The sequence below is a fragment of the Erinaceus europaeus genome, chromosome 1, assembly GCF_950295315.1.
Source record: "Erinaceus europaeus chromosome 1, mEriEur2.1, whole genome shotgun sequence".
In the NCBI taxonomy this organism is placed as follows: Eukaryota; Metazoa; Chordata; class Mammalia; order Eulipotyphla; family Erinaceidae; genus Erinaceus; species Erinaceus europaeus.
The window spans coordinates 173,516,562-173,530,040 of record NC_080162.1 but is presented as its reverse complement, the minus strand read 5'-3'; the positions used below and the strand labels follow the sequence as shown (position 1 = coordinate 173,530,040).

At 37.2% G+C, this 13,479-nt stretch overlaps 1 protein-coding gene across 1 annotated transcript in view; it reads right to left on the bottom strand.

The window, feature by feature from the left end:
• The window catches only part of ZNF704 (zinc finger protein 704), a 276,320-nt gene that overhangs the window by 216,982 nt on the left and 45,859 nt on the right, over positions 1-13,479 (bottom strand). The window contains exon 2 of the mRNA XM_007520149.3: positions 6,225-6,466. Within this exon, the coding sequence (XP_007520211.2) occupies positions 6,225-6,466 (242 nt within the window). The remainder of the gene's footprint in view (positions 1-6,224; positions 6,467-13,479) is intronic.

Sequence of the window (13,479 nt, the reverse complement as noted above, 5' to 3'; positions counted from 1 at the left end):
TCTTTGAGGACAATATTCAGGTGAGTACTGAAGTTACTAGTTATCATCACCAATCAGTGATTTGTGAGACAGGAAAGCTGGCGAAATGACTCACTTGGATCATGTGCTACCTTGGCATGTCCTCAACCCAGATTTGAGCCCAGCCCCACCATTCTGATGAAAGCTTTGGTACTGTGGTCTCTTTTACTCTCCCTGTCTCTGTCTTAAAAAGTAAATAAAAATAAACAAAGAGGGAAATCCCTTACAGCTACCAGTAATAGCCAGACACACATTTCCTCACATTCTTACAGAAAATCCATCCATTGAAGAAAAATGTGATTTTTAAATAATGTGAAAGAAAACGTACTAAAATCTGCACACAATAGTTCTGGAACAAGAGACTGACCACAAGTATTAATTATATCTTTATACCCAGTAAACTTCTAAGTGCTTATTCAATGTCTGACCTACATTTTAAAAAGCAGCTAACAGATGATGAAACAACAAAGAAGAGAAAACGTGGGCAATGCATTTGCTAACTTAGGTTATGGACACATCAGCTCTGCTTAATGTATTTCTGTTTGCACAGAAAACTAAAGTACAGGGGATGGAGCAAAGATTGCAGACTAGCAGGTTCTGCTTTCCTGTATCTCTACAAGTGTAACAGAAATTCTACAATATATTTAGGAGAGCCAGCATAAATAGACTTGGATTGGGAGTTGGGCTGTAGCGCATCGGGTTAAGTGCAGGTGGCACAAAGCGTAAGGACCGGAGTAAGGATCCAGGTTTGAGCCCCTGGCTCCCCACCTGCAGGGGAGTCACTTCACAAGTGGTGAAGCAGGTCTGAAGATGTTTATTTTTCTCTCTCCCTCTCTGTCTTCCCCTCCTCTCTCCATTCCTCTCTGTCCTATGCAATAAGGACGACATCAATAACTACAACAATAAAACAACAAGGGCAACAAAAGGGAAAATAATTAAATATTTTTAAAAAACTTTTTAAAAAAGATTTCTATTTCATAAACTATCACAAAGGAGGATAAAGGTCCCATGTCCAGGCAGGGAAGACAGTGGAGGACAGGTGCATACATATCCAAGGTAAAAAGCTGCTCCTCAGCTCACTGTCACCCCTCATGCTCCTCCTTGCTTGAGACCATGTAGACCAGTGCCACCCTGGCCTTCCACCCACACGTTGTCACTTACTGCCAACCCCATGTTTTGTATAATGCCAATCCTGTTACAAACCTTTGACTACAAATTTGCAGCAGGAGGAGAGGGGAAACAGAAGTTGTGAACCACTCACAGAGAAAGGCAACAGTCTTTCAGAGGATCAGCAATCTGAAAGGAACCACACTAGAATCTACATTCTATAGCACAGGACCCTGACAGTAGAGCCTTGGAGAAGTATGCCACTTACCATGCACACCTAATTTAATTTCCCAATAGGGAAAGATAGAAACAGGTTGGAGGTATGCCCATGTTCAGTGGAGAAGTAATTACAGAAGCCAGACCTTCTACTTTCTGTACCCCATAAGGAATTTTGGTCCATACTCTCAGAGGGATAAAGAATAGGGAAGCTTCCATTGGAGGGGATGGGACACAGAACTCTGGTGGTGGAAATTTTATGGAATTATACCCCTCTTATCCTTAAATCTTGTTAATCATTATTAAGTCAATAATAAAAAAAATTGAGCTACATTAGGGCACCACTGGTTGTACAGCTGGCTGAGTGCACATATTATCATGTGTAATGACCCAGGTTCAAGCCCCCCCCCCAGTCTCCACTTGCAGGCGGGGAAGTGGTGAATCAATGGTTCAGGTATCTCTCATCCTCTCTTATTTCCTTCTCTCCTCTCAATTTCTCTCTGTATCTCTTAAAACAAAACAAAACAAAACAAAGAAGCAAACATGACTGTCAGGATTGGTAGATTGAGCCAATTTCTGATTTGATAATTACTGAAATGATAGGGAGGGAACAAAAGCTTTTCAAGTTTTTATAGCAACTTTATCATTATTTAATTAGAATCCACATATCACAAAGTATTAATAGTTCCCCAACATGGGTGGGTACATTTATATTCTCCTCCCAACATATTTTTTAGGTTTTTTTTTTTTTTTGAACTGCACCAGGAAATAAACCAAGGAATCTGTGCATGGGTATACAACTGAGAAGCCTCACCAGACCAACATCTTTTACGTATACGGCGATGCAGTGGAGGACTGTGGGAGAGCAAAAGTATAAAGAGGGAGAAACACCAGAGCACTACTCCATCATCCACGGAGTTTCCTTGGTGTGGTGCTGTCCATGGTGCTCCTATATGCTGCCTGGGGTCAAACCCAGCGCTGTGAGCAAAATAAGGTGTAGCTTTCCTTTCTGAACTATCTCCTGGACACCAAATATACTTTTCAACGAAAAAATATTCAATAAGACAGCTTAATGTGCTTTTTAAAATTCAATCTCCCGTCCCCCTCTTTGGGGCGGTTTTCATATTGATCAGAGTTGGTGAACTGAAAAAAAAAAAATGAATGCATTAACAATTGCTCCTAAGAGACTAGGGTTTTAGAGATTTAGAAATAATTACAGCAATTTTGCCTAATATCTCACATAATTCCAGATTTGACATGGGAGATTTTTTTTTCTATTAGTGGTATATAGACAAAAGAAAAAAACTGACAGCGCCACTGAAAACAGTAGCCAAATTAGTTCACATGACCACACAGTAAATGTATGATATTGCTTTAGGTCATTTTCCAACTGGAAATCAAAGTAATTTGAGTTCCTGAAATTCTTTTGAACCATGCAATTTCTATAATGACATCCTATGATTTCAGTCTATGCAGCAAATGATAAATATTACATCATTATATTTTTAAAACCTGCAAAACAAACAGTACCATATGGTTCATTTTCTCCAATACCAAAGTAACAATCTGGAGCATTCTAATAAACTTCTGTTAGGTCTAGGAATATTTTTGGCCAAAATTTCCTTTTTTCCCATTACAATTGGTTTGCTAATAGATTTCTTTAGCTTTAGAGTTATAATTAGAAGACAGTTACTACTTTGCATAATCAAATTGTAATTGCTGTTTGGGTGAAATCCAACCAATTTTGGCATCAGTACTTCCAAACAAAACAATGTCTGACAGAAAAAAAAGAGATATGCTCTAATAATCTAGGTTATCTAATAATCTTTGCCTAACTGTAGAAGCTTAAAAAAAAAAAAAAAAAAGACTGAGTAGCAAGTGGTATTAGAATTACAAAAGTATTTTTCTATGTATTTTTAAACATTTTATTATCTTTTCTTATTTACTAGATAGAGACAGAAATCAAGAGGGAAATGGGAGATAGAGACAGAGAGAGACACCTCTAACACTGCTTCACCACTTGCAAAGCTTTTCTCCTACAGGTGGGGACTAGGGGCTCGAACCCAGGTCCTTGCACACTGTAACATGTATTCAACCAAGTGTGCCACCACCCAGCCCCTAGAATTACAGAAGTATTTTAAGGTGTCATGGCTATAAATGACAACAAATGAATGTTCTCTGAGAAACAATCAGGGAGGCAATAAAGAATAAATTTCACTTGAGATCAGAAACCTGCCCTGGTCTGAAAGATATTGTTTGCTAAATGGGTACTTCCTATATGATCACTTAACATTTCAGACACACGATAACATGTCATACCTTGCTATGACAGACACCTGTCATTTTCTTTTTATGCCTAATAAGTTGAACTTGCTTCCTGAGTGCTGGAGAATTTCCCAGTACACACATGTCTCACTATGAAGGTCAAGAAGTCCAGTTGCAGGTGCTAATTCTACAGAATGAATGAACATACTCTTTCTAGCTACCTATTCCTTTCACTTTCTATATCGCTTCTCCAGCCTCTCTAGCAACTCAGTCTTCAAAAAAAAAAAATCCATTCTCTGTTAGATCTTCCAGTCATTTCTGCTGTCTCATCTCTATCAGAAACAAACAAACCTCAAATATGTCTGTTTCTCTTCATCTGAATTGTCAACCCATCCACTACATGCCACACCATGATGTCTTCTCTACACTAATGTCATAGCTTCAAAACTGACCTCTTTTATCCCAATAATTTTCCCTAACCTGTAGACTTACCAAAGTTTACTATTTACTGTGTACAGACTTACTGTTCCTTAGTATACAAATAAGACATTCTGTATCTTTAAAAATAAAGTGTTGATCTACTTAGATGATGTTAGAAACTAAAAGTTATAATAACTTGATAACAGTAAATGGAAATAGAACAGAAAAAGTCTGAAAGTTTAAATCATTACACTTTACATTTTTGATATTGTGGTGAATATAGGAATAAAAATAAATATAAAGACCTCAAACAAAGAGTCTTTCACAGTATTTCCCCCAATGAATTAAAACATCTAAATTTTATCTTATCATTAGAAATTTCTTACTGTTCACCAATGGATTGAAAACTCAGATGAATTCTTTCCACTGTTTTAGAACCCCACAATAACACTGGCTTCCTTGTCACTTTAAAATACAGTCAGAAAATTTGAGAGGGTGAAAACTTTTTCCATATACCGAAGGCAGAAAACATTTCTCTTCTCCCCTTTCATTATTTTTCCCAGCAACTATTAAAAATGAGGGTAAAATAAAAATATACCTAAAACAATGTACGGCAATTAGAAACTATTCATTGCAGGTGTTTTAAACAAAAAGATGGTAATATAATGAAAATTTTTACTGCAGAAAGTCCCAAAGAATTTCAAAACAGCACTAAATCATTTCACATCAAGAAGTTCATTTTTTCCCATATTAGCTAAGGAAGAAAATAAACAGGGCATAGCACTTCACATTTTAAATTAACATCATTTTCCCTATGAGTCAGCTCACTAACAGATATGTACTGGGTTGCCTAGCAGGTTTAGAACATGATAAAACATTTAATAGTGAATCTCCAATTAGAAGAACTAATTATAGAGAATTTAATATGCACATTTGATGAAAAAAATTAAAAATGAAATAATTTCAAGTAGTTAAACAGAAGTACTAAGTACATTTTTTTTCAATTAAAGGTTAAGAAAACCTCACAAACTTGGTAGTGGGACAGAAAACTGCAATTTTCTAGAAAAGATACTTTTGACACAGAAAAATAACAGTCTAATTACTGAAAATGGATAGGTGGAAAAGGGGAAAAAGGGGTAAATATTTCTTTTCTAAATATATGATTTTCCTAGTAAACTACCAGAAATCACTCAAGAAAATGTAGGGCTTAGCAAAAAAATGGACTTTAAGTTTTGTAAGTGAATTTTAGTAGAAGATTTTAAAAATAGGAAACATTTTATGCAACAGAATTTTCTGCTTTTCTTTTATTCAAACGCTAGTACACAGAATTAAGCATTGTTATAGTATAAATGATGCAGAATGAATAAAACAGACTAAAATCCTAGTCAAGGAGAAAACCACATCCTAAGAGCTAAATGATAAGCAAGAATATAAAAGATCTGATGTGCACATTCTACTACGGCTCAACTGTCATTTTGCTATAACATCGTCACAGTATAATGTTGCAGGATAAGGTCTCCAAAAGATTGTATAATAAAAGCCTTTCCATTCTTTAATTTTACTTATTTTTAATTTTTTTAATCAAAGGAGAGAGATCAGAGCACTGCTCAGCTCTGGCTTAGAGTAGTGCCAAGGATGGAACCTGAAGCTTTTGAGTGTGAGACAAAATATAAGTATTTTGCCTAACCATTATGCCATCTCCCCACCCAAAAGCATTCTGATATTTCAAATAAATTCTCTTAGCCCAGTTCTAAGACATATCCATCTTAAAAGGATTACCGTGATGTAAAATAGGGTTTGCCAACTTTTTTTGGCAATGAGTCAGATGATCAAATTACCAAATATTTACATTGAAAATGTGAAAACAACTCTTATCTTATGGACCGAATACAAATAGTCAAGGAAAGATGACTTTGGCCTGCAGGCATATCTCTCCCACTCATTGGTTGATAAGTATCTATGTTCAGTCATACATTTAATAGTTTTTTCTACATAGATTCTTTTGCTTTTTATTCCTTCTCAAAATCTACAAAAACATTCAAAAGTCAATTCTGAAGAGCAGGACCATTTCACACAACCAACAGAATACAAGAAATCCCTTCTTAAGTCTATAGACTTTAGAGGGACCTGGTGAAGGCTGTTTACCCTCTCCACCAGCTTCCTGGGGCAGACTCAAACAAGATCTAATGTTACCTTACCTTGCTGGAGGAACATCAATATTGGAAGAAACAACTTTTCGTTTTTGCTCAAGGAGACAAATGGAGCGGGTGTTTTCTTTTTCATGGTCAAGTGTTCGGTTGGCTTTTTTTGAGTCTGCTGTTTTCACATCTTCCTCCATGGCCAAGGGAAACAGGTGCTGATGAGATATTTTTTTACTAGAGTCACGCTTTAAGTCCTCTGGCTGAAATGTGAAGGTCATTTCCCGTTTAATGCTTCCCACCTGTAAAGTGAAATACACAATTTTTATTTTCACACACACACACACAAATCAGCTTTGCACATCTATATGCAGAAGGCTGTGAGCAAGATCAAAGACATTGTGTTTGTTCCCTGTTCATCTTAAGGTTTTCACAGTTTAAGTCAGCGGAAATGTAACATAAACACAAAATAACAATATCAAATATTATACAACTGATGAAGCATTTTTCATAATGCAAACATCATACACATAAGAGCAGCCTTTGAGAAATACAAACACTGCCTTCTATTTATATATATTTATTAAATGGATAGAGACAGAAATTGAGAGGAGAGAGGTAGGTAGAGAGAGAAAGAGAAATAGAGAGAGAGAAAAAAGAGAAGAGAGAGAAAGAAAGACCTGTAGCACTGCTTTACCACTTGTGAAACTGTCCCTATAAGGGGTTAGGGACCTGAGGCTTACCTGGGTCCTTGTTCACTGTAATGTGTGCACTCAACCAGGTGCACCACCACCCAGCCCCAAGGTACAAAACTTTGTAGACTTGCAGGTATAATACCTCTAAAAACAATATAAAAAATTAAGACATAAACAACAAATACTGGCCAGATTGTAGGGTCAAAGGAACTCTCCTACACTGCTGGTAGAAATGTAAATTGGTCCAACCCCTGTGAAGAGGAGTCTGGAGAACTCTCAGAAAGCTAGAAGTGGACCTGACTATGACCCTGCAATTCCTCTCGTAGGGATATATCCTAAGGAACCAAACACTCCCATCCAAAGAGATTTTTGTGTCTACATATGTTCATAGCAGCACAATTTGTAATAACCAAAACCTGGAAGCAACCCCGGTGTCCAACAATAGCTGAATAGCTGAGTTAAATTATGGTCTATATATACAATGGAATGCTACTCAGCTATTAAAAAATGGTGAACTCACTTTCTTCACTTCATCTTGAATGGAACTTGCAGGAATCATGTTAAATGAAATAAGTCAGAAAGAAAAGGATGATTATGGGATGCTCCATATACTTATAGACAAGTTGAAAAACAAGAACAGAAGGGAAAACACAAAGCAGAAGTGTGAACCAAGTATAAACCATTAATCCCCCATAAAGAAAAAAAATAAGTAAAAATTTAAGACATAAGTATTTTCATTTACAACTTAACTCAATTAAATATATTTTAATAGCTCAAACTTTCTTTGCTTATAGAACTGTTACAAGTATAAAGCCAACCCTTATATTTGACTATGAATACTGATCTTAACTACACTTTTTAATTCATAAATCTGTTATCCATGTCAATTAAAGTTTTAATCAAGTAGATTTGAGGAGTTGGCTCTGTAGACTAACTGGATTCCCAGGAATAATGTGTAGAAAGCCAACTCACTTACCTTCTGGGCTTTTGTTTGTTAGCAGAATATGAAATTCCAATCATAGTAAAAAATCATATTAGAGAACAAATTATAGGAGGACAGGCAGTGGTGCACCTGATTAAGTGCACATAGTACAAAGTGCAAGGACTCATGCAAGGATCTGAGTTCAAGCCCCCACTCCCTATCTGCAGGGGGAAAAGCTTCAAGAGCAGTGAAGCAGGTCTGCAGGTGTCTCTGTGCCTCTCACTATCTCCCTCTCCGCTCTCAATTTCTCTATCCTAGCCAATACAATGGAAAAAATGGCCACCAGGAGCAGTGGATTCATAGTACTGGCACCGAGCCCCAGTGATAACCCTGGAGGTAAAGGAGAAAGAGGGAGGGGGAGGGAGAGAGAGAGAGAGAGAGAGAGAGAGAGAGAGAGTGTGTGTGTGTGTGTGTGTGTGTGTGTGTGTGTTATAGAAGCAGGTGAATTGACCACTTGGTCGAGCAACTTTCCTGAATGTATTTTTGTTTTTGACCAGAGCACTGTTTAGCTCTGGCTTATGGTGATACAGAGGATTGTACCTGGGACTTTGGAGCCTCGGGCATGAGAATCTGTTTGCATAACCATTATGATATATATCCTCCACCCAAAATTTCTCCTAAATGCATTTTTTATTTTTTGGTAGAGCAACTCTCAAAGACTCCATTTACCAGGAGGATATCATGCATTCACATTTGGTAAACTTTATACATTTTTCCTATTTCAGTTTGCATTTCTTCACATTAGGATTTATTTTTAGTTTTTAATATTTTATTTACATTTAATTAATGAGAGCTACAGAGAAAAGAGACAGAGGCAGAGAGAGAGTGTAACACTCCTCAACTCTGGCTTCTGGTGATGCCAAGGATGGAACCTGGCCCCTCAGAGTCTCAAGCATGAAAGCCTTCTGCATAACCACTATGCTGTTTCCCCAGCCCAGGGTTTATTTTTAAAACTTAATCTACAAATGTACTTGCAAATTAAAAGGTAACTATACTGTCCCTTGTCATGGGGGGGGGAGCAAAAATGCGATGGAGGGTGTGATGACTTATACAGATCATGTGAACTTACATCTCTGAAATTTCATAGTTTTGTAAAACACCATTACATCATTAATAAAACATAAAAAAATAAAGTCTTGAGAAGAAGAAATAAATCCAGTAAAAAAAAAAAAAGTAAAAAAAGAAACCCAGAAAATCTTGCTCTAAAACAAATATAAACTTCACAATTCATGACTTAAGACAATAATATCTCAATTGTGGTGAAAACTGTGTGATCTTACTCACATATTTGAAAAAAATAATTAAAGAAGGAAAATTATATTAGCAACTGAAACAATTTATTTATTAATTAATTTAAACTATCACTAAGGGCATGCTAAATGAAAATATATACTTTTAGGATAAAATCCATGTCCCGAAATAGCCTACACAACTCACTTCTCATTTTCGATTAAATTTTTCAAAATTTCATGCTAGGTTTAGAAGAAAATAAGCTGGATGGAAAATTCACTCAGTCGTAGTGAACAGACATAATAGAGACATTTTAAAAGTAATTACTTCCAATTGGTAGTCCCTTGATTATATGATTCTCTTGGCACTCTGAAACTAATGAAGCATTTGTTGACGGATTTTTCCTCAAGTCTATTATTTCTTCATACCAAGTTGAGTAACTGGCCAATGAAAATCAGACTGGTTTAGACGTGTGATGATGGGCTGAGAAGTAAAACTCAGCATGACAGAGTTGAAAACGTATTAGCTTTTGGCATTATGCATTCCAACCACAAAACTTCACTATCTCATCAATCAGTGTTGTTAATGCTGGACTTACTACAGCAAATTTTAACTTCAATATCTTGACAACTTAATATTCAACAAAGCATGATTTGGCTTGTTTGATGGCAGATTAGTCAGCTGCACATTCAGGACGGAACACTATTTCAAAAATCTTTGGTGTAAGACTACTTGGCTTAAGTTTCAAGCCTTCTATTAACATTAAGCAAGTAAGAACACATAACTTGAGTATTAAAAAAAATTTTTTTGCAAAAGCCCTGAATGAAAATATCCATTTCTGAAAGGTCTAATATTAAATTCAAGTTCAATAAATTATGTTTTTCCAGCCAAATGTAGAGGCAAAGACAAAATCAGTCATCAAAATAGACCTTCATCATTGGATTTAATGTCAGTGTATTGAACTTACCACATTAATTTATAATTGCATTGGTTTTCCGTAAACCAAAGTTTTACTCAACCAAACACATGCAATCCATGTAAGATCTTATTTTCTGTACCTTTAGAACAGATCTTAGGACAAGGAGATGGTTCACCAGTGCATGACCAAACGCCAGGAGGTTCAAGTACCATCCGGAATCAGCACAGATAGCACCAGGGAAAGCTTCCTGAATGATTTACCAGTGCGAACATATCTCTCCTTTCTTTTATTTTTATTGTTGTAGTTATTACTATTGTTATTGATGTCATTGTTGTTGGATAGGACAGAGAGAAATCGAGAGAGGAGAGGAAGACAGAGATGGGGAGAGAAAGACAGACACCTGCAGACCTGCTTCACTCCTTGTGAAGCTACTCCCCTGCAGGTGGGGAGCCGGGAGCTCGACCAGAATCCTTATGCTGGACCTTGCGCTTTGCACCACGTGCCTTAACCCGCTGCGCTACTGCTCGACTCCCATATCTCTCCTTTCTTTCTCCCTCTATGTGTCCCTCAATCTGAAACTAAATGGAAAAAACAAAAACAACAACAAAAGCTGCTGGCACAGAGGAATCATGTAGGCATGAAGCCCCTGGAACATACAAACATACATATATATGAAGGGCTGTGAGTGTCTTCTGAACCTAATAACTTCTCTTCAGTATCACAGTTATCACATTAATCCTTGATCTAGCCAAATTATGTGTTTCTCGGATTTGTACTATGTAGTTTTCTTCCTGGATCTTGGTTTCTACCTTTCCTCTTCCCATATCCAATTCTTTCTCAACAATACCATTTAAAAACCTTACCACTAGGACCAGGTAGTGGCACACCCAGTTGAACACACAAATTTTCACACACAAAGATCCAGGTTCAAGCCTCACCTAAAAGGAAGGAAGCAATGAAGCAGTGCTGTAGGGATGTCTCTTCCTCCCTCACAATTTCCCCTTCCCTCTGTCCTATCCAATTAAAAAAAAAAGTAAATATTAACAAAAGAAATGGGGGTGCAGGCGGTAGCGCAGTGGGTTAAACGCACAAAATGCGAAGTGCAGGGACTGGTGTATGGAACCCAGTTTGAACCCCTGGCTCCCCACCTGTAGGGGGGGCACCTCATAAGTGGTGAAGCTGGTCTGCAGGTGTCTTTCTCTCCCCCTTTCTGTCTTCCGCTCCTCTCTCGATTTCTCTCTGTCTTATCCAACAATTACAGCAATAACAACAACAATGATAAACAACAAGGGCAACAAAAGGGGGAAAAATAGTCTCCAGGAGCAGTGGATTCATAGTGCAGGCAGCGAGCCCCAGTGATAACTCTGGAGGCGAAAAAAAAAAAGTGTATGTAATTAAAAACAAAAACAAAAAACCTTACCACTTAACAACCAGGGTTAGAGGGTTAGAGCATAGATACCCTTCACTGAAAATGAACTGGTAACTCCGTATTTCATTTAGAATAAAAGGCAAAGTCTTTGTAGTAGCCTCCAATGTCTCATTTGATCAGTCTCTACCCTTAACCCCTACCCTTAGCAATCTTTCTCTGTTCTTCCTCCCTCTGTTCTCACCTTCTACTTATTATTGCTGGTTTATAACTTGACATGCCTCAGGCCCCTTTCACTTCTAGCAGTGCTTTTTCTTCAGATAGCCACATTGCTTGTTCTTGTCTCCTTACTTTTTAGTCTTTTCTGAAACCGTCTTTTTCTAAGTGAAGTTGACTCTAATCAACCTATTTAGAAACTGCGATGTTTTCTTCTAACTCATCACCCCCCCCTTAGTTTATTGTGTATTGTCCTCTGACACTTGCCATTTTACAACAAACTCTATAAACTAAAAATTATGTCAGGACTGCACACCAGAATAGAAGTTTTATAAGGGACATTTTTTTGTCATCGTTTTGTGCACTGATGTTTTCAAGAACCTGGAAGAGTTTCAGAAAGAGTGTACTGTAAAGCAGCATTTGTAGAATAACTGGATGGAAGAATTTTCAGGTAATTATATGTAGCAAATAGTAGCATATATTAATTAAAGTTTAAAGAGGATAGCTGAAAAGTTCCCGGAGCTTTAAAATGTAAGGCCATTAAATCCCTCAGTCAGAAAAGTAATGCCCTAAGGTAGCTAAAAGGAAATAGAGATTTATGTTATAATTTGGGGGAGAATAGCCACCATTTAAATCCTTTCATTATCAAGTATTCAGCTATACTTCACGGAGGACTTGATCTCCAAGAATACAACCTTATTTTATAACCAGGTGAGCACAAAAAATAGGACTTGTTTTACTTTTTAATTAAGAGACCCTGAACTCTCTTTCCACAAGCACTGCCAGGGTAATCCAGGCCAAACCTGTAGAGACAATTTCAGAACTTCAGAGGCAAGTCATAGTTAAAGTGATAACATTTTTAAAATTCCCAGGGATGAAAGATTTCATCCTGCAGGGTGAAGAATTAGGGACAGGTCATAGAACCCAGGTCATAGTCCCCAGGTAAGTCCAAGAACACCTCCTCCTATCTGTTTGTGGCCCACATTCAACCTTCTTATTCTCCTTATGAGTCCTAACACTTTTTTGTTGCTGTCATCTCCCATACTTCACCACTCTGGGATGACTTTTTCAGACAGTCAGAGTAGCTTCCTTCAATGTGATGGGGATCAGGGCACATGGCAAAGCAGGACACTATCCAAGCAAGCTATTTAGCAGGCCCAAGTTCTAACATTTACACTTAAGAGTAGTGATGTCATAATGTATAACAGTCTATGTCATCTTTCTTACTTCTACATCTGGTTTGCAGTAACTATTTTATAAATTCATAAAATTTGGGAACCACCTAAAGTTTTCTTTTTTCCTCCAAGAAGTATCTTTATGGAGGAGAAAAGGCAACTGTTAAGTACAGGAAAGTTGATCTACACAAGATCCGTGAATTCCGTTTACTGTGAGAGAATCAGAAAGTCCTTCTCTGGGAGGAGGCAGGACCTCAGGCAAGAAAAGATCCTCCATGTCTGTACCTTTCCTTCATGAATCCCCTAAGAACTCTGCGGTTTCCTCTCAGTGAATTCTTTTTTTTTTTTTTTTTTTTTTTTATGAATGGATCTCCATTTTAACCAACCCCTGAAACATTAAATTCTTTTTTGGTTTTATTTTTTATGAATGCTGTAATACTGGTTCACCAAATTACTTGTCAACAGGTGTATAATTCTGGACGGGAGTAGATAGTATAATTGTTACTTAAAGAGATTCTCATACCTGAGGCTACAACGTCCCAGGTTCAATCCTTTGCACTATAAGGCAGAGCTGAGCAGTGCTCCGCAAAAAAAAAAAAAAAAAAGAGAAAAAGTGGGGGAGTAGGGTTATAATTCCATAATATTCCCATTGCCACCATTCTGAATCCCCAATCCCACCCAAGCCTCAGCAGTTCTTTTAAGTTGAAGATATGAGTTAACTGTCATCTCTAC